Source organism: Sapajus apella, unplaced genomic scaffold, assembly GCF_009761245.1.
Source record: "Sapajus apella isolate SASKATOON/1434 unplaced genomic scaffold, GSC_monkey_1.0 scaffold104, whole genome shotgun sequence".
In the NCBI taxonomy this organism is placed as follows: domain Eukaryota; kingdom Metazoa; phylum Chordata; class Mammalia; order Primates; family Cebidae; genus Sapajus; species Sapajus apella.
This window is the reverse complement of record NW_022437044.1, coordinates 595,031-621,868: the sequence shown is the minus strand read 5'-3', so window position 1 is coordinate 621,868 and position 26,838 is coordinate 595,031. Positions and strand designations below refer to the sequence as shown.

Below are 26,838 nucleotides of genomic sequence, written 5' to 3'. Positions count from 1 at the left end.
ACACACACACACACACACACACACACACACACACACACACACACACACAGTGGTAACTATTGGTGGTGATGGACGTCTTAACTTGATTGTGGTAATCATTACACCCTGTATATCAAATGACCTTGGACACCTTGAATATATAGTTTTTGCCAATTAAGTATTTAAAGACTTAAAAAAATTGTCTGTGGTAATTGACGTGTCCAAAAACATACCCTTGAAGCTTTTTATTCTGTTATCCTATTGTTGCCAGGTTCCGGGACCCAGGGGAGGCTTAGCTTGCTCCCTGGTGGGCTGTTCTTCCAGGCTATTGGTCTCTCACTCAACCAAGAATGGGAGAGGGGACCATACCGGGCGTAGTGCACTCACAAGTAAATATCGGATCCCAAAGAGTTGTTGCAGAAAGTGATGTATTTAGGCAGAGAAAGAGAAAAAGGAGAAAGAAAAAGATAAGAGAGGAAAGCTTCCACGAAGGTCGTCGAAGGGGATCCAGACATGGAGTCCGGCCAGATGTGGGGACAGGGACTTTTAACCTGGGAGGAATTCCCACCCTATTCAAGCCCTTTGACCTATGAAAGGAGTTCCTTTAAACTTCCCCTGGAGTGATTGATCTTTGATTCTTTCCCACGTGTGGGAAAACTAAGACCTCTAATTCCCGGATGAAGAGGTGGGGGAGGGAAGGCACTGAGAAGTTCTTGCCCTTGAAACTACGCCCCCTTGTGGACCCGGGGAGAGAATACATTCCCTCACTATCATACTAATAAGTTCAACTTAAATCTTGACATTTTTACTTATGTTATTATTAGTAATAATGAAAATAGCTACCATATATGCTGGCTTACTCTCTGACATTTTATAGATATGGAAGCCAAAGCTCAGAAATTGAGTAAACATTCCCCAAATCACATAGCTGCTAAATAGTAGAGCCAGCATTTTTACTGAGGCTGTCTTTTCAAAATCCATGAGATTAAACAAGTGCTATAGTCCTTAAAGTCCAGGGAATGGGAACTATATCAGAAAGCAAATAGTTGAGCAAACAGTGAGGAATTTTCTTCGTTTGAACAGTGACTTGTTAAAAATTATTATATGCTAAATGAGACTATACCACTATTACATATAGGCTTGTATTAGTCTGTTCTCATACTGCTATAAAGATACTACCTAAGACTATGTAATTTGTAAACAAAAGAGGTTTAATTGACTGACAGTTCCTCATGGCTGGGGAGGCCTCAGGAAATGTAAAATTACAGTGGAAGGCAAAGGGGAAGGAAGATGTGTCTTAAATGGCAGCAGGAGAGAGAAAGTGAAGAGGGAATGGCCAAACACTTTTAAACCATCAGAACTTTTGAGAAGTCACTGTCACAAGAACAGCATGGGGAAAACTGCCTCCATAATCCAATCACCTCCTACCAGGTCCCTCCCTAATACTTGTGAATTACAATTTCAGATGAGATTTGGGTGGGGACACAGCCAAACCATTTCATTCTGCCCCTGGCCATTCGCAAATCTCATGTTCTTTTCACATTTCAAAACCAGTCAAGGCTTCCCAACAGTCCACCAAAATCTTAACTCATTCCAGCATTAACTCAAAAGTCCACATCCAAAGTCTCATCTGAGACAAGGCAAGTCCCTTCTGCCTATGAACCTGTAAAATCAAAAGCAAGTTAATTACTTCCAAGGTACACTGGGGTATAGGCATTGAGTACATGTTTCCATTCCCAGTGGGAGAAATTGGACAAAACAAAGTGGCCATAGGCTCCATGTAAGTCCCAAATCCGGCTGGGCAGTCATTAAATCTTAAAGCTCCAAAATCTCCTTTGACTCCATGTCGTCACATCCAGGCCATGCTGATACAAGGACTAGGGTTCCATGCTCTTGGGCAGTTCCAATCCTGTAGCTCTGCAGGGCATAGGCACTGTGCCTGCTTTCTCAGGCTGGCATTGAGTGCCTGTGACTTTTCCAGGCGTGTGGTGCAAGCTGTCGGTGGATCTACTATCCTAGGGTCTAGAGGACAATGGTCCTTTCTTAGCTCCATTAAACAGTTCCCTGTTGGTTACTCTTTATGGGGGCTCCAAGCCCACGTTTCCCTTGAGCACTGCCCTAGCACAGGTTCTCCGTGAGGGCTGTACCCCTGCAGCAGACTTCTGCCTGGTCATCTAGGCATTGGCAAACATCCTCTGAAATCCACACAGAGGCTCCCAAACCTCAATTCTTGTCTTTTGTGCACCCTCAGGCCCAACATCACATGGAAGCTGGCAAGACTTGGGGCTTGCACCCTCTGAAGCAACAGTACAAGGTGTACCTTTATTCCTTTTAGCCATGGCTGGAGCTGGAGCAGCTGGGATGTAAGACACCATGTTCTAGGGCTACACAGAGCAGTTCAGCCCACCCAGCCTAAAAAACCATTTTTCCCTTCTAGGGAAGATCTCTGATATGCCCTGGAGACCTTTTCCACATTGTCTTGGCTATTGACATTTGGCTCATCATTTCTTATGCAAATTTCTGTAGCCAGCTTGAATTCCTCCCTAGAAAATGGGTTTTTCTTTTCTCCCACATGGGTCAGGCTGCAAATTTTCCAAACCTTTATGCTCTGCTTCCCTTCTAAACATAAGTTCCTATATCAAACCATCGCTTTGTGAACACACGTGACTGAGTGCTTTCAGAATCAGCCAGGTCACCTCTTGAATGCTTTGCTGCTTAGAAATTTCTTCTGCCACATACCCTAAATTATCTCTCTCAGGTTCAAAGTTCCACAGATCTCTAGGTCAGGGACAAAATGCCGCTAGTCTTTTTGCTAAAGCATAGCAAGAGTCACCTTTGCTCCAGTTCCCAGTAAGTTCCTCGTCTCCACCTCTGAATCCACCTCAGCCTGGATATCATTGTCTATATCACTATCGGCATTTTGGTCAAAACCATTCAGCAAATCTCTAGAAAGTTCCAAATTTTCCCACATTTATGTCTTCTTCTGAGCCCTCCAAACTGTTCTAACCTCTGCCCGTTACCCAATTCCAAAGTCACTTCTACATTTTCGGGTTATCTTTATAGCAGTACCCCATTCCTTGTACCAATTCTATTAGTGCCTCTTAGACTGCATAAAGATACTATCTGAGAGTAGGTAATTTCTAAACAAAAAAAAGTTTAATTGACTCACAATTCCACATGGCTGGGGAAGCCTCAGGGAAGTTACAATCATGGTGGAAGGTGAAGGGGAAGCAAGGCATGTCTTAGATGGGGGCAGGAGAGAGAGAGAAGGGGAACTGCTAAATACTTTAAACCATCAGATCTCGTGAGAACTCACTATCACAAGAACAGCATGGGAACAGCTGCCCCCTTAATTCAATCACTCCCTAACACATGGGGATAACAATTTGAGATGGGATTTGGATGGGGACTCAGAATCAAACCATATCAAGGCTCTATAATAAATCATACAAAATAATATTAAGGAAATTGTATTTCTATTGATACATAGAATGAATGTGTTTCAGTTCTCAACAGTCTGAACACTTGATAATAATGAACCTGATGGGGTACTGCCATCCTTGAAGAGTGGACCTGAATACATGTATAGAATTAAAGGGAGAAGTCATAGAATTCTGAAAACAAACTTACAGAAGTTTACGTATACTGATAAAGTACTATAACTTGCTTAAGGGAATTTTAAAGGATAACACTTAATTTTTTAGTTAGTGCCAGAAATGCACACACATTTTAAACTGATTTCCAAAAATGATTTTATCTTTTCTTTGTTGGCCAGGCTGAAACACTTTTCCAGGAAATCTGCCCCAATGAAGATTTCTGTCCCCCTCCACCAAATCCTGAAGACATTGTCCTTGATGGAGACAGTTTACAGCCAGAGGCTTCAGAATCCAGTGCCATACCAGAGGCTAACTCAGAGACTCTCAAGGAAAGCACAAACCTTGGAAACCTAGAGGAGCCCTCTGAATAATGGATACACGCTAAACTGAATACCCCACTTGGGAAATTTCTACTGGTCTCAGAGCCTGCTTGATAGAAGGACTGTTTGAAAAATGTTAGAAAGCAGCAGCAATTATAAGGCAAAATAGGTAATAGAAATCCGAAAGGGGATTTTCCTTATAGAGGACATTCCAAGAACACACAACACTTATAAAGCACATTGACTTGCTCATTTTAAATACCAAACTTGAGTAACTAGCAGATGAAAATTATAAATCATTTGATTCTCAGGAATGTAACTATGGATATAAAGTGATCCTATGCATTGTTAATAATTAAGTGGTTTTAGGACAATTTTGTTTACCACTTTGGGTCTTTGATGGAAAGCCACATTTTCAGAACCAGCTCACGTATTTTCTTTGATTATTTGAATTATAGTTTCTTTATTAATAACAGCATTATAACATAAGGATAAAAACATATATAGAAAAACTAAAGTATCATGATCTAGATAGAAGCCTGTATTTGGAATGTGGGTTTGTTTTGTTTTGCTTTGCTTTCTATGTTGAGAAGCATTGAAAATGCTAATATTAAGGTGTTTACACATTTTTATGAACAAGTCAGTAGTGTTTTTTTTAGTATCAGTGATATTTGTAAATTATTTACATATTGGGAAGGGTCAATAATAAATGAAAGAATGGAAGGAAAGGCATGGATAGACTCATTGGTATTTGGATGTTCTGTCTGTCAGGTAACTACAGTACTAGGCTAATTGTCTGCAGACCTAATTTAATCCTGGCTGTCCTACTGATGATATTTGGTAAATTACTTTAACTTCTTAGCCTATGTTTCTCCATATATAGTAGTACTGTGCCTACTGTATGACAATGGTTACGAAGACAAATGCAGTGCCATCTTTAGTATGGCATCACTGGAAGAAAATTGTTTTAGAATTTTCCCACTGACTTGATGATTATCAGAAGTCTCACACAGGAAATAATTGCTTGCTGTCAGCTTCAAACAAAATAGATCACAGCATTTTTATTGCATTAAGCTTTCTAAATGAAAATTTCTTTTTTAAATTAGTAGTTTATAGTCTTACAGATGAGTAAAAATAGTAGCAAGTAGAATTGTGGTTTTGAAATGTGACTAAGGAAAACACTCTATAAATTGTTCCTATTTCTTTTCTGGTAGGTAAACCTGCAACCACCAAGGACTTCAAATTGAGTATGACAGTTGGTAAGCCCTAATATACATGCTACGTAAAAATGTTAGGGCTGCCAGTAATCCCAGCACTTTGGGAAGCTAAGGTGGTTAGATCACTTGAGGTCAGGAGTTTGAGACCAGCCTGGCCAACATGGCAAAACCCTGCCTCTACTAAAAATATAAAATTTTAGCTGGATGTGATGGCAGGCACCTGTAATCCCAGCTATTTGGGAGGCAGAGGTTGCAGTAAGCCGAGATTGTGCCACTGTACTCCAGCCTGGGCAACAGAGCTAGACTCTGTCTCAAAAAAAAAAAAAAAAAAAAAAAAAAAAAGGTAGGTCTGTACGTCTGTACATAGGCAGCAAACCTAGCTACAGTGACGTTGCCTATATTTGAGTTTTTTCAGATGGCCAAGCTCTGATGGTCTACTTTATCTGAGTAATAGTTTACTCTTATAATTGCCTGTAAATAAATAAATGAACTCTATTTTTTTTTTTTTCCGCAAGATACAGCCCATATTGTCTATCAGTAAGCCATGGCTCCATTGTAAAGCACATAGTTCTTACATACTTCAACTGCAGCTGGTCCCTGACCTCACCAGGTTTCAGAAACGTTCTTAAAGGAAGCTAGCTGTAGCATGTCACAGATTCATGGGAAATGAAAGAACCAAGGAACGTAGCTCATGCCTCTCCTTTCTACCCCCTGCAGATATAGTTGAAGCCAGAATAATGGAAGAACTAAACTTACTGGCCTCTCAGGCTGCTCCTGTTCCTACCTCCCGGTGTACAGCTCCTCCCCGTCTCTTTAGTCCCCTTTCCTTCGCTTCCCCTTTTATAATGTCACATAAATCAGGACAGTAGGATCACATAATAACCTACTTTGTCACAGGGATTCAGACTTTTCTTATATCAAATCATGTTTCCTGAAACCCAGCTGGGGCATATGCACTCAATGTCTAATACATACCTATTAATGTACTGGGTATTGGCCTTGCCTCTGGATATCAGCAATACGTTATAAAAGGTTCCACTAGGTGAGACAATTGAGTCTGAATACAATTGCAGTAAATTGTGCCAATAAAGATATTGCACTGTTATGGTCTTAGAGTTAAGGCCTCTTGAATGCAGCATGCACATTCATGTAAACAGACAATCAGGATAGGCCTAGAATAACCAGAAAAATTCTGCTGGCCTTACTGCAGCTGCCTATATGTAGAACAATGAAGGAGATTGTTTGTGGTCCATTATTGTACCCTGTTTCATTCAATAGCCAGCATCAGCATTTCTTTTTCAGGTCATTTATTAAATATTACTGAAATGTTTAAAAGTTGCTGAACATGATTCATGTATTATACAACTACAACTGCTAAAACACTTTGAGAACCTTAGATACTTCCTGTTGCCTCAAAATGTAATAGAAATTATTAGAGCTTTCTTTTTAGTTATCCTAATTACTGCAAATAAATATTTGTTCTTAGAGTTTCAAGTCAAAAAGAAAAATCTTTTGGTTTTGTTATAAAACCTTAAGCTTGAAGTCATATTAATAAAATTAATATGTTTTAGATAGTGGAAAATTTTCAGTAGCTAATTTACGTTTTCAAAAATGTTATCAAAGAATTTTGATTCATGTATTTAAAATGTTTATGCATGCCTCTTATTAACCAAAAATGATAATACCGTTCAGTTTAGTGATCAGTATGAGAACCAATACCTTATCCTATGTGGCTATTGTATTTTTTGCTAGTTGGTGTACCTGCCCAGAAAAACATATACTGTATGTGTATACATACATGTGTATATATAAAAGGTCAATTTATATATTTTTCTACAGGAAAATGGAGTAACAATTTCCCTATCTCCCATAACATTTATTTGTCCATACTAAAATGGCCATATTGATGGTAATTTCTAGAACTAGTTTGTGGGATTGTCAGCCCTTTGTCTAAATTAATGGCAGTATTAATGATTGACTTCTGTCACTGCCATAGTTACCTGGATTGGCAGCCTTGGTAGCCTTTGTCTAAAGTCCTAAAGAGTTCCAAAAAAAATTCTGTTGAAATTTAATTGCTAAATAGTGGTTGATGATTCTTTACAGTAGGAATTGTAATAATTTTCTTGCAAATAAGTTATTTACTGCTATTGACATTGAATAATTTGTCTTTTACTCAGCTAATTTTATTGTATTTCAAAAAGCATGAATATATTAATATTCATAAACTATGCACTGTAACAATAAGTTTTCATAAGGAAATAAAGACTTTTCAATCCTTTTCAGGCATGGTATCATATTTTGTAGTGCTTACATCTTTTATATCTGCCAAGAATTTGAAGATTGACTTGAACCAGATTTATGTTTTAATATTAATCTATTAAGTAAATAGTTAATTGTCAAGCTGTATATTTGGTTTTGTTTTTAGACATCTGCCAACTGTGTTAAGTTTGTGAGAAAGGCAATGAAATAATATAGGGCCATGAGTTACTTTGCAAACTGTTCTAGATGCCAACATTAATGCCAATATCAAACAAAGGTGGATGAGAGCTTTTTCTGTTTGGAATCAGTGCCATGGAGTCTGTGCAGCATGAGCTGTGAATTTATAATACATTGATTGCCTGCAGACTGTTTTCACATCTCACTTACATGATGAGAATCTGAAATGTTTTTCATATCTGTTTGGCAAATGAGAACCTGAATGTTTTTCTTTGAGGTGTTTGAGGCCCCAACAACTCATTTGCAATAGATAAGAGACTCCTGATGTTCTTTTTATGCAGAAATTATTCATTAAACCATGATTTGCTATTGAGTCAAATAATTAAAGCAGACTGACATTTTCTGTCAATTTCAAGTGGTTTCTAAATTTTCTCAGTAAGTAGACATTAAAAAGAGAACAGGACTCTCAAAACTGGCAGTTTATCTATGAGATTATTAATTAATCAATTTTAAGAACGATAAGATTAATTGAATTTTTAAATAAGTAGCTGTATTATCCTTCAAGCACCTTGAAACTCATTCACACTTGAAAAAATGGTTCCAAATGTTTGAATTCTCTTTAACGATGGCTTTTAAAAAATGCTGTTTTAAGTGGTTTAACACTTAGAATCCCAGCTCACATTTTGAAGGCCACTTTTTTTTTCCATTGATGCACAATTTAGCTTTGGGGCTGCAATGAAATACCCTTGTGGTACAAGTTGCCGTGCCTGCTCATTCTGGTGTTGATGACTCCGAGAACAGTATGACAGGTAATCATTAGAACTTGGATCCTGGTAAACTGTAGGATCTTTTTGTCTATCATTGTAGGGGGATTTATGCTGATAACTCCTATTAATGTTAATAGGACTTGCATGTGTAAATCTTTCTCCTGCCAAGGAAACAGTTGACCCCTAAAAGAAACATTGTTTAGTGGTGGGCACTGTAGCTGATCTAGAAGCCTCAGTGAATTGTCTTATTCAGGATTTTTATGTGTGGGGAAAAAAATAACATGATGTACGAACTCAGCAGAGTATTTTCTGTAAAGCTTGAAAAGATGAAATACTAGCACTTAATTTTCTGTTTCCATTTCTAAAATATGTTAGAAACTACTGTTCTGTATATACTATTAACATAGCATTTTTTCTCTTATTTTTAAAAGTAAAATAATTTTGCCCAAAGTTGTGTTAAAATTGTATTTTAATATGCCAATACTATCTTAAATTTTTGGAAATTAACATTTTAAAGCTATATAATAAGATCCAGTCTTACAACGATCAAGGAAATACACACAAACCCAGGAGATGGATTTTACTTTTCAAATTGGCAGAATCCCAAATACTGTTAGCCAAGAGTGGTAAGGATATAGGGGAAAAGACACTCATTGCATTGTGGGTAAGAAAGTACATCAACAGGTTACAGCCTATTCAAAGGGCAATCTGGCAGAACCTGTTAAAACTTTTTTTTGCAAATTATTAAAATGACATTTTTAATATTTACAAAATTTTTAGTTGCCACTTTTAGATTCAGGCAGTACATGTGAAAGAGTATTACATGGAAATACTACATTATGCTGAGGTTTGGGATATGAATCCCATCACCCAGAAAACACAGTACACAATAAGTAGTTTTACAACAGATGTCTCCCTCCCTCCCTTCCCGCTCTCCTTCCCTCCCTCCTCTAGTAGTCTGCATTTTCTATTATTACCATGTTTATGTCTACATGTGCTCAGTGTTTAGCTCCCACTTACAAGTGAGAACATGCTGTATTTTGGTTTTCTGTTCCTGTGTAGTTTGTTTAGGATTATGGCCTCGATCTCCATCCACATTGCCGCAAAGGCCATGATCTCGTTGTTTTATGGCTGCATAGCATTTCATGGTGTGTAAATACCACATTTTCTTTATCCAATCTACCATTGATGGGCACCTGGATTGATACCAGGTCTTTACTATTGTGAATAGCACATTGATGAATATATGAGTATATGTGTCTTTTTTGTACAATGATTTATTTTCCTTTGGGCATCAGAAATGCAAATCAAAACCTTTTCAAACTTTAATGCAGATAGTCTTTGGCCAAACACTTTGATTTCTAAAAACCTAGGTTATATGTTTTATACAAGTACACAGAATACAAGGTTCCACACCATAGCTTTGTGGTTTTATTTAATTTTGGAAATAACCTATTTGTTCATTAAATGGAGACTGGCTTAATTTGTTAATACATGCATTTAATAGTATAGAATACTATGCAGCTGTAAAAAGCGAGGTGCACCTGTATGTAATATATCTCCAACCTGTTTAAAAACCAAGTCACAGAATGGTAAGTATATATATGTAAAGATCAAAACCCTGTGTTTATTACATATATATGCCTATCATAGGAAGTTTTTAGGAAGTTACATACTAAAGTGGTAACTGGTTATGTTGGGAAGAGATTAGTATTGGTAAGGGGTGAATAAAAAGAAAACTTCTAATTCTACATAATTTTTTTTTTTTAGTTTTACAGTTTTTATAACTAGCAAGTATTCATGTATTGTTTTTTTTAAAATTTGAATCTGTTTAATAATCCATCACCATCTTCTTAGGTGGTATGTGGGACCTCCAAAAATAGGGACTTCAGACTTTGGGTTACATTGATGTTTTATAAAGTGCAGTTCAGATATGAAAGGTAATAATCAATGGGTGACTAGTTACATAAACTATGATTCATCTCTTACAGTGGAGTACTATGCATTTGTAAGATCGAATTAGGAAACTACTGCTTCTGTGATCACCAGAATATACTTTTAAGTGACAAAAGAAGTCTATACACAAACGTGAGTATATATCCGCATTTTGTGTAAGAAAGGTAGGGGCATTCCAAAACACATATTTAAATAGTTACCTATTGTGAAAGAGAGGAGGCAGGGAGGAAGAATGGAAGCTAGACCTCTTCATACCTTGTTTTATAGTTTTGACTTTGAAACCAAAACAATCTGTAAAATCTGAAACCATTAATAACTGTGTATTGAGTTGTTGGCATAACTATATGTAGAATTAAGTGACTTTAAAGCATTGGTATGGCTTGGATATATGTCCCCAACCAAATCTCATGTTGAATTGTAATCTCTAGTGTTGGAGATGGGGCCTGGTGGGAAGCGATTCGATCGTAAGGGCATATTTCTCATGAATAGTTTAGTACAATCCTCTTTGTACTCTCTTTGCCGTAGAGAGTGAGTTCTCACGAGACCTGGTTGGTTAAAAGTGTGTGGCACCTCCTCCTTTTCTCTTTTGCCTCTGCTTTCACCATGTGACATTCCCCTTTGCCTTCCTCCATGATTGTAAGTTTCCTGAGGCCTCTCCAGAAGCAAGCAAATTCCAGCATCAAGTTTCCTGTACAGTCTGCAGAACTGTGAAACAATAAAACCTGTTTTCTTTATAAATTTCCCAGTCTCAGGCATTTCTTCATTGCAGTGAAAAAACAGAGTAATACACGCACAGTATTTAAGTATATATTGTAAGAGATGGAGAGAATACAAAGAAATCTTAAACTTTATTGAATGGAGTTGATAGTGCTAATATTTATTGGGATAGATAATGTTGATGGGATTATTAACATTTAGAACAAGAAAATGTTAATATAAACAGAAAGATAAGTAAAAACCGTGTGCTCTAATTTGAATCAGATCAATGTATACCCATGTTCAGATCAAATTTTACAGATTAAATATGTACAATGTTTGGATTTCAATTATGCCCCCCCCAAAATCAGCCTAAACTCAAGATGCATTTACCTCATTCTAAAAATTGTATATTTTCTAGCTACAAAATTGGCAAAGCCTACTGGTATCATGTCAAAAGAACATAACTAATGTGAAGGGACTCCCACTGGCCATAGATAAGACCATTTTAACATCAAGAATGAACAGTGATACTCCAAAAAGCAAATGAACCTCACGGACCAGCCATGAAGAATGCTAAGGCACTCTTCGTTCTAGAAACTAATAAGTAAATGGAAGCAATTATCATATATGTCCTGTAAAGACTGTATTCCAGGATATCCAAGTAGTTGTTTGAAGGAAACTTCTTGTAGAAGAATCACAATTAATGACTGCATGAGGAATAATAGAATTAGAAAAATAACTGTTTTGTAAACTCAATACGGTATAATAATGTACCTAGGCAATGATTATCAATGATTGCTAAAACTTCTAGTTGAAAGGCATCACTCAAACCTACTGATCAATCTTAAAATTACTACAGGTAGAAAGGCAGACATTATAAGTCTCCTGGTGTGTTGAAGTAGGAAGTATACAGCATTATCTCAGAAGAATTCTTGCCAAAATAAAATGAACCTAAATCTAATCAAGCCTTTAGATCTAACTACCAGCTTATAGGCATGAGGGGGACAGGAAAGCATGCTAAATGACTCCATGAAGATACAATGTGTAAAATTCTACAGGACAAATGATCCAATTTTATCAACAACTGGCACAGGAAAAAAAAATGGAGGAAGCACTGTTACAGACTAAAGGAGGAGACATCAGACAACTGCAATGTGCTGACCTCGTGTGGAGCTGGTTTTGAACAAATGACCTCTTTGAAAAAAAAAAAAAAAAAAGACAAAAAAAAAAATTCAGACCATTTTGAGACAATCAGAGGGAACTGAACATTTACTGGATGTCAGTTGATACTGGGGAATTCATATTAATAGTGTTGAATGAGAATTTTAATTTTTAAAAGACATCTGTTAGATATTTTAAAAATGAAACAGGTATAACAAAATGTTAACAGTGGTTAAATACATTATGATATATGGGGAGTTGTTTCTATTATATATTTTTTATTGTGTTTAAAATTTTTCATAGTAAATTTTTTAAATGACAGATAAAAGCCTACTGGTTAATAATAATAACCTACCTGTACATTGTTTCTTCCTTTACAACATAACTACCCTCCACCATTTCTGAAAAAGAGGTCCTTTAGGATTCAATTGAGTCCTATGTGCTTTGCTTTATATAATGTGTTGAAACCACGGGCTCTAAAAATCAACTGTTTATATTAGTATTGGTAAGGGGTGAATAAAAAGAAAACTTCTAATTCTACATAATTTTTTTTTAGTTTTACAGTTTGATTGGTGTCTTCCCAGGTCAGAGAATGAAAGCGAAAGAGGTAATCTAGCTGAGCAACAGTGGCATAGGGCAAGGTCTGGAAGAATGAGCATGTTTACAGAGTCAGGCCCCTCTCTCTCTCTCTTCCCCTGTCTCTATCTCTCTTTAGTTAAAAATTTGAAACCAAAAATGGCATTATTGAGTACCATGGAATAGAGGGAATTTATATTCTTACAATTTAGATTGCTTTATTATCATGAATCAGTGATAAAATTCTTAATGCATTTTAACCTCTAAAATGGTTCTATCTAGTCAGTGTTTAGAAGTTGCAACGTGGCGGCTGATACCAATTTCCACACGTGAAACCTGTCTGATGCCTCACATTTGGACTTGTGACACTATTCTATGAGAATCTGTTGAATTTTTTTTTTTTTCTTTTTTTTTTTTTTTTTTTCAGAAACAGCCGAAAATATATACTATCCAATATATGCCCCAATTATGCATGTCAAAAATTTAACTTTGTCCTATATTAAAAATATAATTTATTATGAAATGATATATGTATACATTGCGAAATGATTATGACAATCAAGCTAATTAGCATATTCATTTCTTCACAGTTATCTTTATATGTTTGTGGTGAGAACACTTAAGTTCTACTTTCTTTGCAAATTTCAAATATACAATAAAGTATTAACTGTAGTCACCATGCTGTATATTATATCATTTCACAATATATACATGTATCAAAACATTTTGTACACCATAAATATGTACAATTTTATTTGTCAGTTATATCTCAGTAAAGCTGGAAGAGCATAAATATAGTTTCACTGTTACTAAATGTTCCTAGCTGTTGTCAGTGATGGGGCAGTAGATATATTGTGTTTTTAAATTTATTTATAGTTTTTTAGAGATAGGGTCTCATCGTGTCACTGAGGCCGGAGTGCGGTGGTGCAATCATAGCGTACTGCAGCCTTGAAATCTTAGGCCCAAGCAATCCTCCCACTTCAGCCTCCTGAGTAGCTTGGAATGCAGACATACGCCACCACACCTGGCTAATTTTTCTTTTCCTATCTTGAAGGGCTGAGTGGAGATCATGCCCGTTATTTTTGTCTAACTCATGCTACCAATGGAACAAATGAATAAACCAATTGAAATCTGGAGATTTTTCAACAATCAAAGTAGTTGGTCCAGTAGAATCAAAAGATCTATTCATCTTGCTTCCACACATGGTAAATTACAATTAATCACTTTTCCTCAATTTCCACATTCATTTGGGCACAAAATCTTACTGATTTTTTTATCTCGGGAATATATTCCTGATCACAGCCACCTCCTCTTTATTCCCATGACCCACTGTTCTCATTCTCTTTCAGACTATTTTAACTAGTCATCCTGGTACCAGGCTCTTTCTTCTGCTCCAATACCTGTTGAGATAGAAACCACCACATTGGTTCCTTCTGCTTAGGCATTATGAGAAGGAGGTCATTTAGCATAGTAACACACCACAGATAAGTGAGAGTGAAGCCCTTAAGTAGATCTCCCCAGCCTTCACCAAATGTGGCTGTGACAAGGTAGAGCTTGGGACGCTAAGCATAGGTCAGAGGATAGGAACAAAAATGGCAGGTAACACTCGTAATGCCTACTATGTACTAGGCTCTCTTAACCTAAGCTCTGTTAACCTCATAATAACCTGTAAGTAATTATCATCCTCCATTTTATAGATGAGGACCTTGATGAGGAAACTGAAGTGCAGAGAGATAAAATGACATCCAAGGTCACATAGTTGGAAAGGCTTGGATTGCTCCTCTGAATTGATACGCACCGAAACATGTTTATGACCTAATAAATAGTAAGATTATATTCTTTCTCATTATAATAAACTATATCAGCCTGCCCTACCAGTGGCAGAGTTTCACCTAAAAATTAAATACACATAAGAGCCCTGATCATGTCACTCCTTTAAAACTGTTGCCTATAAAATACAATCTGATTTCTTCAGTATAACATATGAGTTCACCTCCCCAAAATACAAAATATCCCTCTTTCGCTTCGTCTCCTGTTATTCTACTTCCCTTCCCACCTCTCTATTTTTCAATCGCAGTGAACTTCCCACTATCCTCAGACTCTGGCCCATTGCACATAGAACTTTTTTTTTCTGGAATGCCCTAACTCAGTGGTCTCCAACCGTTTTGGCGCCAGGGATCAGCTTTGTGGAAGACGATTTTTCCACAGACAGGGAAGCAGGGCAGGGATGGTTTCGGGATGAAACTTTTCCACCTCTGATCGTCAGGCATCAGTTAGATTCTCATAAGGAGCACACAACCCAGATCCCACACATGCCAGTTTGCAGTAGGATTTGTGCTGCTATGAGAATCTAATGCAGCTGCTGATCTGACAGGTGGCAGAGCTCAGGCACTAATGCTTGCTTGCCTGCCACTCAACTCCTGTTGTGCTGTCCAGTTTCTAACAGGCCATGGACTGGTACAGGTCTGTGACCCAGTAGTTGGGGACCCCTACCCTAACCTCTCTCTGCTACTACCACACCCCTTTTCTTCCAACAAACTTATATTCTGTCTTTAAAACCCAGATTTAGTGTTACTTCAACTGCTCATACTTTGGCAAAATTACCTTTCCTTCTGTGGAACCCACAGTACTGTTCATAAAGTACTTTGTTGGATTCTAAGTTTTCTCATTGTGTTTCTGTCTCCCAGACAGTGAACAACTTGAGTGCAGGGACCCTGCCATTCATCCTTGTGTTCTCAGCACATAACAATGCCTGACTCATTGCCATACATCACCTGCATAACCCTGCTTCTCTGGTCACAGTAGATTTGACCTAGGGTGGGGACAGGCCCCTGACCAACTTTGAAATTGAGAAAAAAAACAGTGATGAGAGACACCGAACTGCCAGGTGAACCTAGACTTGGTTTCTGAGACCTTTCTAACTCTAATGACACTGGAGGCCCAGTATCATTCCTGCCTTGGGGGTTTGTGATACATTCCTGTATCCTTATAATCAAATCCCCTGTTTTGATGTTCAGGAAACTCGACTGGATTTCTGACACTTGCACACAAAATGTTTAAACTAAATACACATTTCTGGGAAACGTCATTTATTAGAACTTCTGAAAATGCCTCTACCTGCTTGAGAGCGGGCACATGATCACCTGCACCAAGTTCAGCAAGCACATGAGCGAGTGCTCCATCTGCCAGTAGTATGTGGTGCCAGTCCTGCACAAGTTCAATTCCTGAAAACAAGGATCTCCCAACAGGGAACGTGCCCCTAAGCTTGATCCCTATCAAAGCACAGAAGGGACTAGAAAATGACTCTTCAAAGGCTAAAACTATTTTTAAAAATTATTTTCACAACTAACTGGGGACAGAAAGATTCATCCTAAATTGTAGAAACATTGGTCCATACTATACACCTGTCTCCTGTGGACACACTGAATTTCTTGAGTTCTGCCAGGCATTGTTACATGTCCCCTAGCCCTCACTGCTGAAGTCAGCCTATTTACAAGTTACGGTCATCAGCTACTGCTCTTTGGGGGACACTTATCCTGTTCTCTTGTTTTCCTCTCATCATTTTTTTAACTTAAACTACTCAGATGTTTAAAATTTATGTTCTTTTTGGATGAAATCACTGTTTACAGGTGGCCGACATGGAATGTGCTGATTAATGGCCTCTCTGAATGTTCACTTTATTATTCATGCATATCTACATGTGTATGTCTGTGAATGCATTTGTTTACTAGGCAAATTTGGATTTATACTGATTAGGAAGGGTCATAAGAGGTTCAGGTCCAAAGCTCCTTACAGAAGGGACAGTAGAACACCAGCACCATTTATTGAAGAAGGTATCCTTTTCCCTATGTATATTCTTAGCACCTTTGTGAAAAAATCAGTTGGCTGTAAATATGTGGTTTTATTTCTGGGCTTCATGTTCTTTTCCATTGGTCTGTATGTCTTTTTTTTTTTATTTTTTTTTTTTTTTTTTTACTGTACTTTAAGTTCTGGGGTACATGTGTAGATCTTGCAGAATTGCTGCATAGGTACACATATGCCACGGTGGTTTGCTGTCTCCATCCCCCCCCCCCGTCACCTACATCTAGCATTTCTACCAGTGTTATCCCTCCCCAACCTTCCCGCCCCTCGCTGACCCTCCCCTAGGCCCCCACCCCGAACATACCCCAGTGTGTGATGTTCCCCTCCCTGTGCCCATATGTTCTCATTGTTCAACACCCGTCTATGAGTGAGAACATGTGGTATTTGATTTTTTGTTCTTGTGTCAGTTTGCTGAGACTGATGGTTTCCAGCTTCATCCATGTCCCTACTATATATGTCTTCTTGTATCAATGCCATGATATTTTGGTTGCTATAGCTTGGTATGGTATATTTTGAAGTCAGGTAGTATGATGCCTCCATCTTTGTTCTTTTGCTCATGATATTGCTTTGCCTATTGAGGGTCTTTTGTGTTTTATATGGATTTGAGGATTGTTATTTCTATTTCTGAGAAAAATGTCATTGGCATTTTGATACAGATTGCACTGAATCTGCTTTGGGCGGTATTCTTATTTTACTGATGTTAATTGTTATGATCTAATTCTTATGATGTTAATTCTTATGAACCTGGGATGTCTTTCTGTTAGTGTGCGTCCTCTTCACTTTGTTTCATTAGAGTTTTCTAGTTTTCCTTGGAGATGGCTTTCAACTCCTTAGTCAAGTATATTCCCAGGTGCTTTTTTGTAGCTATTTCAAATGGGATTGCTTTTTTTCAAAAATTTGGTAGGTACATAGTAGGTATATATATTTATGCAGTATGTGAGGTGTTTTGATACGGGCATGCAATGCATAATAATTGCATCATGAAGAATTGGATATTCCTCCCTTCAGTCATTTATCCTTTGTGTTACAAACAGTTCAATTATACTCTTCGAGTTATTTTTAAATGTACAACTAAATTATTATTGACTATGGCTCTCTCGCATGGCTAGGACATTTCCCGAGTGAGGTAACACCCCACCCTGCTTCATCTCGCCCTCCATGGGCTGTACCCACTGTCTAATCAGTCTCAATGATATGAGCCCGGTACCTCAGTTGGAAATGCAGAAATCACCCGCCTTCTGCGTTGATCTCACTGGAGCTTCAGACTGAAGCTATTCCTAGTCATCCATCTTGGTCCTTTTGCCCAGATTTATTTTTAAATTTTCGTGAGGAGACAGGGTCTTGCTTTGTTGCCCAGGCTATTCTCAAACTCCTGGCTTCAAGTAATCCTCAAGTAATCACACCTCAGCCTCCCAAAGTGCTGGAATTACAGGCAGGAGCCACTGCACCTGACCATGATACGATTTTAATTTTTAAAAATGTGTTGAGACTTGTTTTGTGTCCTAATACATGGTCTATCTTGGAGAATGTTTCATGTGTTAGTGAGAAGAATGTGTATCTTGCAGCTACTTAATTAAAGTTTCTGTAAATATTTGTTAGGTCCGTTTTGGTCTAAAGTACAATTTAAATTCAGTGTTTCTTTGTTAATTTTCTCTACAGATGGTCTGTCTAATCCTGAGTGTGTGGTGTTGAAGTCCCCAAATACTATTGTATTTGAATCTATCTCTCCGATATATTATATCTAAAAATATTGCTATATATATCTGGGTTATCTGATCATGCAAACATATTTAAATTCTTATATTCTTTTGATGAATTGATCCCTTTATAATTATATAGTGACATTCTTTGTCTCTGTTTACTATTTTTGACTTGAAGTTTCTTTTATATGATAGAAGCATAGCTATTCCTGTTTACCTTTGTTTCTGTTTGTGTGGAATATCTTTTTCTATCTCTTTACTTTCAGTGTATGCATGTCTTTACAGGGGAACTAAATTTCTTATAGGTAGGATTTAATTGAGTCATATTTTTAAAAATCCATTTTAACCTGTCTATATATTTTAAGTGGGGAATTTAATTTGTTTATATTCATGGTTATTATTGATAGGCGATGACTTATTTCTGTCATTTTGCTAATTATTTTCTGATTGTGTTGTATAACTTATAATAAGAAACATGAAAAAGCAAGGAAATATGACAACTCCAAAGAACATAATAATTTTCCAGTAATAGATTCCAATGAAAAATCCATAAAATTCCTGAAAAGTATGCAAAATAATGATATGAGAGAAGCTCAATAATATGCAAAAGAACAAAAAATAATACAAAGAAATCAGAGAAAATGATGTATAATCTCAGTGAGAAATTCACTAAAGGATATCAACTGTTCTTATGTTGATATCTGCATGTCTGATGTAATACTCACTTATTTTATGGATTGGATTTTGTAGGTAAATACTGTTTCATATGGATGTATCTATAGTGTTGGTTGTGTAGGGCATTTTTGCTTTGATTCTGGATGCATGCTTTTTTGTAGTCTCTGTGTGATTTCTTTAGATGTAACCGGCATAAGTGGTATCTGTGAGTCCTTCCTTCCTTCCTCCATTTCTTCGTTTCCCCCTTCCTTCCATGCATCCAGCATTATAGTTTTGTGGTTTTCTGTAATGGTAATATTTGAGTTATTTCTCTTTCTCATTTGTGTGTCTCCTTTATACTTGTTTGTGTGTTTTGTGATAACAGGTATTATCATAGGTATCCTTTTGCTTCCAGATGTAGGACTCAACCTTAAGTATTTCTTGGATGGCTGGTCTAGTGTTGATGAATTCCCTCAGTTTTTGCTTTTGGGGAAAACACTTTATATCTCCATTTTTGAAGACAAATTTTGCTTGTTAGATTATCCTTGACTGGCCTTTTTTTTTTTTTTTTTTTTTCCCCCAGCACTTTTAAGCACCTCATCCCATTCTCTCCTTTCCTATAAGGTTTCTGTTGAAAAAATCCATTGTTAGTCTGATGGAGATTTACTTATATATGACTTGACACTTCTACTGTTTTTAGAATTCTCTTTGTCTTTGACTTTTGACAGTTTGGCTATAATATATCTTGGAAAAGACCATTCTACGTTGAATCTCTTTGGGGATCTTTGAGCTTCCTGTAACTAGATGTCTGTATCTCTTGCAAGACTTCGAAGTTTTCAACTATTATTTCATTAAATAGATTTCTGTGCCTTTGCCCATGTCTTCTTCTGGAATACTCACAATTTTAATATTTGGTTGCTTTATGATGTCTCATATTCCACATAGGCTTTCTTTATTCTTTTGTAAAATTATTTTACCTCTTTTCTGTCTGATTGGGTTATTTCCAAAGACCTGCCTTCAAGTTCAAAAAACCTTTCTTTTGCTTGCTCTAGTCTACTGTTGCAACTCAATTATATGTCTTATTTCATTTCACCCATTGAATTTCTCAGTTCCAAGATTTCTGTTAGATTCTTTTTTATGATAGCTATCTCTTTGTTAAATTTCTCATTGAGATTATAGATTATTTTTTCTGATTTCTTTGTATTGTTTATCTGTGTTCTTTTGCATCTCACTGAGCTTCTCTAATATCATTTTGCATTTTTTCAGGCATTTTATGGATTTCTTTTTCACTGGAATCTATTGCCTGAGAATTATTATGTTCTTTGAAGGTGTCATATTTCCCTGTTTTTTTTTTTTTTCATGTTTCTTGTGTTCTTATGTTGATATCTGCATGTCCAATGTAGCAGTCACTTCTTTAATGGATAGGATTTTGTAGGTAAAGACTCTTTCTTGTAGATATACCTATAGTTCTGGTTGGATTGGGTGATTGTCCATTGATTCTGGGTGCATGCTTTTCTGTAGTCTCTGTATGATTTATTTGACTATAATCAGTGTCAATGGTGTCTGTGAGTGCTTCAGTGGCTTAGGCTGAAGTTGTTATGGAGGCTGTGGTAAGGCTTTACTGGAGACAGGGATGCCAGGTGGGCTGATCCTTGGACCTTAGCGGTGGCAGCAGTGAACCAAACATGCCAGTCGTTGGGCTCCCACGGAGGTGTACATGGGCTCTGGTGGTAGTAGGTCAAGGCGGGCTGATCCTTGGGCTTCCAGGTATCTTGTTCATGTGCCAGCAGTGGAGTGGTAACAGCAAGCCAGGTGTGTCTTTGGGTCCCTGGATGGTGTGTGTAGAATTGACAATGGTGGCAATAGCAGTGGCAGGCCAGCTCTTGGCCCTTCTAGTGGTATGCACAGGTATCAGCCATGGAAGCTCCAAACTGGGTGGGCCAATACCCAGGCTACCTGGTGGTTTATGCAAGTAGGTGTTGGCAGTGGTGGTGGTAGCAAGCCAGGTGGGCATGTTCTCAGACCCCTAGGAGGAGTGTCTGGATGTTGGCAGCAGGTGAGGCAATCCAATTCTCCGAACCCCTGACAAAATATACGGGCACTGGTGGAGGTGGTGCCAGGCAGGGCTGACCTGTCAGCCTTCTGATGGTTCACACGGATGCAGACTGTGGCAGGTGTGGCTTGTTGATCTCCAGACTCTCAGGTGATGTACTTAGGCACCAGCAGTCTGGACTGGCTTCTCCTCAGGTTTCTGAAAGCTGTGAGTAGACACTGATAGCATTCAGCTGGTGGGTCGATCCCCAGGCCCCTTGTCCAGATGCACAGGCACTGGTGGGTGTGGTGCTGGGCTGTTAGCTATAACTCTTAGCAAATCATTTCAATCTTTCTAGTTATCAGTTTCCTTGTTTATTAAACAAGAATGATGATAGTACCTACTTCATAGGATGTTTGTAAGAGTGAATATGTCAAAATCCATGTGAAGCACTTAGCAAAGTACCTGGCATATAGAACAGAACTCAATAAAAGATAGCATTACTGTTTGCATGATTAAGGACAGCACCAGGATTAGGAGCCAGGTTTCCTAATTACCAGGTTACTCTTCTCTCCACCACACCTGCAACAGCAGATGTGCTGGAGAATTTTCAGTGAACTTGAACCGAGATTTTCTAGTATAATCAGACTAGAGTCCTTCTCATTACTTGATGTTAGTACTTTTAGATACTTAAACCTGCAAGTTGAAAAGTGACGTCTGTAAGAGTCCATTCAAAGAGGCAATGAAGTCTAAATATTCAGGTTCAATCCCAAGAGAAGTAGCCCATCATTATCTCCAAGTGACACTTTATCAAACAAACTTTCCAAATACCTGAAATTTGGTCACGAGACACAGGAAATGTAGGAGGTGTGTGAAATTCAAGCTTTTATTGTGAGAAAAGCATGTGTTATGGATTCCATCACTATATTTATTTACAGGCTTTTTGCCCATATTCTAATAGTGATTAGTGCTATACAGGCTGAAATGAAAATACTATAAATATCTATATAAAATGGGACTTGTCTTACAAAAAAACAAAAAGATCCAAGCAGTTGTAGTGGCTACCAGCATGGGAGGTCTCATCAAAGGAAGCTTGTGTCAGAGCTACTTGACTGGTAATTCTATTTGTGGTAAAAAAAAAAAAAAAAATTACTTGGATGTATATAAAAAATGTGCTGTATATTTGATTAGAGCTTTGTAAAAAGAGCCATTATCTTGCTTCTCTCTTCATGTTGCAGTCCAGATCCAAAGAACATTTTCTAAGTGTTCTCTAGAAAGACCTCAACCTGTGAATGGAAGGTCCTCTGAAAACTTTCTCAGTTCCATTACAGTGATAGGCACGCTTTCCTTATAAAGCGTGGTATTTATACTTCATATATCAAAGTATTTGTCTGAATGATTAATGTTGATGTTACATATACAAATGATAATGCTTTTGCAGCAATAAAAATAATACCTTAAGAAAGCATTGAAAGAATTCAGATTTATGTATATGTATGGTATTTGGGAAAGTGCCTGGAATATAGTATGCACTATAAGTTATTGTTAAATAAATAAAAGATGCAATTAATGTCATGGAAAAAATCCGCAATATATGGTTAAACAAAATGCAAGTTGTGAAAGCGGCATGTATGTAGGATCCCACGTTGTGTAAAAAAGGGAGCTAGAGACATCTATGTGCATATATGTATGTGTGTGTACACAGAAGGTTAACAATAGTTTTGAATTGAGGAAATGTATGAATAATCTTTTTCTTTTTACTTTTGAATTTTCTACATTTTTTGAAATATTCCTTTACCACCATTTCTAATATAACTTTTTCCCCAGATGTGAAACTGTAATTTGGTGTGTTCCTTCAGGTATTTTTCTCCACACATTGTACACACACACACACACACACACACACACACACACACACACACACACAGAGAGAGAGAGAGAGAGAGAGAGAGAGAGAGAGAGAGAGAGAGAATATAAGGGTATAGAGTCATTTTAAATGTTTTCTAAAGAATTAAGTTGGCTCACATCATAGTTCTGTAACTGGCTTATTTCAACAACCATATCTTAGACATCATAAAATACCAGTACATAATAATTTTCTTCCCTCTTATTTATTGCTGCATAGCATTTCATGGTATGAAATCCATGTATCCAGCGATTAGTGAATATTTAGGTTGTTTTCAATTTTATTGTTCTTTTAAGTAAGGATTCAACAAACATCTCATACATATATCTCTGTTCACATATATGTCTCTGATGGATAGAGTCTTAGTGGTTGAACTACTGGTTTAAAGGGTATGCACACTTTACATTTTGATACACTGTCAAACGGTACTTTTAAAAAGCTGATTTCCACTCATTGATACTAGATATTATTACCTTTAGATGTCTGCCAAACTAATGAGCCAAAAAATATGGTATCATATTGTTATACTATGCATTTCCCTCCTTATACATCTAAGCACATGTTCACTGCCAATTTTGAGTTACCTCTTCTATGATTTCTCAGTTTATGCCCTTGCCAATTTATAATTTGAAAACATTCTTTTTATATTTTCATATAAATACTTCATTATACATATTGCAAATCTTTTCTTTTCATTTTGGATTTTAAATTTCATGGTGTTAATCATTACCTGGAAATTTTAAATTTCGATGTGGACAGTTCACTTAATATTTTCTTTTATGGCTCTGGACTTTGCATCTGGTTTAAAAAAGCCGTTCTCAATTCATTGGTAGGAAAATTGATGTCCTATTTGTTTCTAAAACACCTGTGATGGTTGATACTGAGTGTCAACTTGATTGGATTGAAGGATGCAAAGTATTCTTCCTGGGTGTGTCTGTGAGAGTGTTGCCAAAGGAGATTAACATTTGAGTCAGAGGACTGGGAGAGGCAGATCCACTGTCAATTTGGGTGAGCACCATCTAATCAGCTGCCAGCATGGCTAAAATAAAGCAGGCAGAAGAAAGTGGAATGAGGAGACTTGCTGAGTCTTCCAGCCTTGGTCTTTCTCCTGTGCTGGATGCTTCCTGCCCTTGAACATCAGACTCCAAGTACTTCAGCTTTTGGACTCTTGGATTTACAGCAGTGATTTGCCAGGGAGTCTCAGGCCTTTCGCTACAGACCAAAGGCTGCACTCTCAGCTTCCCTGCTTTGGAGGGTTTGGGACTCTGACTGGCTTCCTTGCTCCTCAACTTGCAGACTGCCTATTGTGGGACTTCACCTTGTGATTGTGTGAGTCAATTTTCCTAATAAACTCCCATTCATATACATATACATATATTCTAATAGTTCTGTTCCTTTATAGAACCCTGACTAATACAATACTTTTATGGGTTTTTTTTCTTAAACTTTTAGCTCTTTAATTGATCTGAAATTTATTTGGGGGAATGACGTGATAGAAATCTACTATAACTTTTTATATATGAATATTCAATTTTCCTTGTGTCATTTATTGAGTTCATTCTTTTCACGCTAATCTGAAATATTACCATTATCAATTATTAAATTCCTATACATGAAATCTGTTTCTGGACTACATTCAATGTTACTGCTATTTTGTCCATTCCTATCCTAATATTTTATTTTAATTACTGTAACTTTGGAACATGTTTTGATATCTGGTAGAGTCAGCCTCTCCACCTCATTTTTTTCTTCAAATTTGTCTTAGTTACACTTGGCCCTCTACTCTTTCATAAACATTTCGGAATCATTTTGTCAAATTCCACACACATACACACGCAAATCCTCGTTGCAAGTTTGATTGGAATTGCATTCAATACTATTTCACTTTCCCATCCATGAACAGGGTATATCGCTCATTTTATTTAATTTTTTACAATGTTTTAAAAATAACATTATACTTTTTGGCGGACACTGATAGTGTCCGCCAAATAGTCATGTTCAGATCTGTATTTCACACCCTGCTTTGAAGATAGGTTCATGTAGTTGGGCAGTTAACAGCCAGTTTGCCTCTTGCATTTGTTTTCTCCTTTCTATAACTAGCCAGTAGTCCAGATGGCATTGCCACAATTTGGAAGCTTCCAGGAATCTTGAGTCAGCTCTTGAAGGGAATCTGTGCCAGAGAGAAGGGAAGCTGTACCTGACTCACATTAACTGTGACTTGAGCAAGAAATAAATTGGTGTTGTGTTGCAACATGGATATTTCGGGGATTATGTGTTACCGAAGCATAGTGAACATTACCCTAATTAAAAAGTCTTGCCCATCTTTTATGTATTCCAAGGCATTATATACTGTTTCTTAAACTTTTATAATAATTTGCTATTGATGTATAGGAACAAAATTAATGTTACATGTTGATCTTGTAGCTAATAACCTTGCTAAACTCTCTTACTAATAATTTATCCATAGATTCTTTTCAGTTTTCTATGTTGATAATTATATAATCTGTGATCAATAGCAGTTTTGTTTTTTCTTTTCAGTCAGACCTTTTAACTCTCTTTCTTGTCTTCCTGCTGAACTACCAAGGACCTCCAATACAATGCTAAACAGAAGTGGTGATACTAGACATACTTCTAATTTTTCTGGCTGTGAAACGGGAAAGGTTAAAACAGTTCACTATTAGGTGTATGTTTATTGTAGGTTTTATTAACTTAAGGGAGTTGGCTTCTATTTCTCATTTGCTAAGGCGCTTTTATTATCAATGGGTATAGAGTTTTGACCAAAACCTTTTCTGCATCTATTTATTGATTGCCTATTATGGGCTAAGCGCTGATCATGCTTTTTCATTCCTTTCATCTATTAATGTAGTAAACTATATTAATAGTTACTAAATGTTAAATCATCCTTAAATTTCTCCTGGTGACATAGATGCTCCCACCTCTGGGTTCATTGTAAGCCTGTGTGTGTTGCCAGTGCATAGCACAGTTGCTGGCATAATATAGGCAAAATGTTTTAGTTATGTTCCTTATTATTTTACTTAACAAATGACATATTTTATTACTGCATTTGTAATATTTTCAGTAGCAGACTATTATGAAACATATATCTTAAATAAATTTGAGCTTAAATAAGGCAGATATGCTCAACCAATCCCAAGAACCATATTGTATATGGTTCCACAAGAAGAGTTAAGAAAAAACATTTAGTGATTAGAAAAGTTATATCACTATCCCATGTGGTTTTCTTATTTTCTTCTTTATGCCATTTTAAGTAGGCTTTTAGATTTCATTAATATAACCTCATAGGAAGCAATATATAGTGGGAAGAATAGCGATTTTGAAGTCAGACAGACTTAGACTTGAATTATCTGTCTTTAAATTTCTTAACTATTATCTTTGGACACATTCAGCTCCCTGAGTTTATTTCCTTATTTCTAAAACAGAGATAATAATACTTGCTTCATAATGCTGCTATATTTGCATTAAGTAATAAAAACATTAATATAAAATATCTAGCATATTGTAGACCCTAAATAAGTGTTAGTTCAAAAATGAGTAAGAATAAATGAATATATATTTTTTCTCAGAAAAATTTAATGTATCGAGAATTCTAAAAATAGAAATTCTGTAATGAATTGTGCCTAATTTTACACAGCTCTGAAGAAATTTAGTTTCTTTGTTGGTGACTGTTAATCACTGGTTGATAGCTGTTCCCATTTAGAAATATGTTATTAATGCCACAATGCAGAAATTGGTTAGATTTATGTTATTATTCTGTATATTCTATTTTCAAATCTTTATGTAACAAAACTGTCAATAAATACTGTTCAGGGTTTAATTACATTACTCTACCTTTTCCCTCCAAATAAATAGGTATTCGAATCCACTGTATGTTCAGGCATTCTCTCTCTCTCTCTTCCCTCCCTCTGTCCTTCTCCCTTGTTCATTTTTGAAGTAATAGAGTTGTCATTCTGGGGGAGA

At 36.8% G+C, this 26,838-nt stretch overlaps 1 protein-coding gene across 6 annotated transcripts in view; it reads left to right on the top strand.

Moving 5' to 3' along the window:
* CHM (CHM Rab escort protein) overlaps positions 1-4,065 on the top strand; it is a 182,384-nt gene extending 178,319 nt beyond the window's left edge. For 5 of the 6 annotated variants that reach the window (XM_032258708.1, XM_032258704.1, XM_032258705.1 and 2 more), the window contains one exon: positions 3,755-4,065. In XM_032258708.1, the coding sequence (XP_032114599.1) occupies positions 3,755-3,946 (192 nt within the window). In that variant the 3' untranslated portion in view covers positions 3,947-4,065. The remainder of the gene's footprint in view (positions 1-3,754) is intronic. The other variant, XM_032258710.1, reaches the window with a different exon arrangement.
* The last annotated feature ends 22,773 nt before the right edge of the window (positions 4,066-26,838 follow it).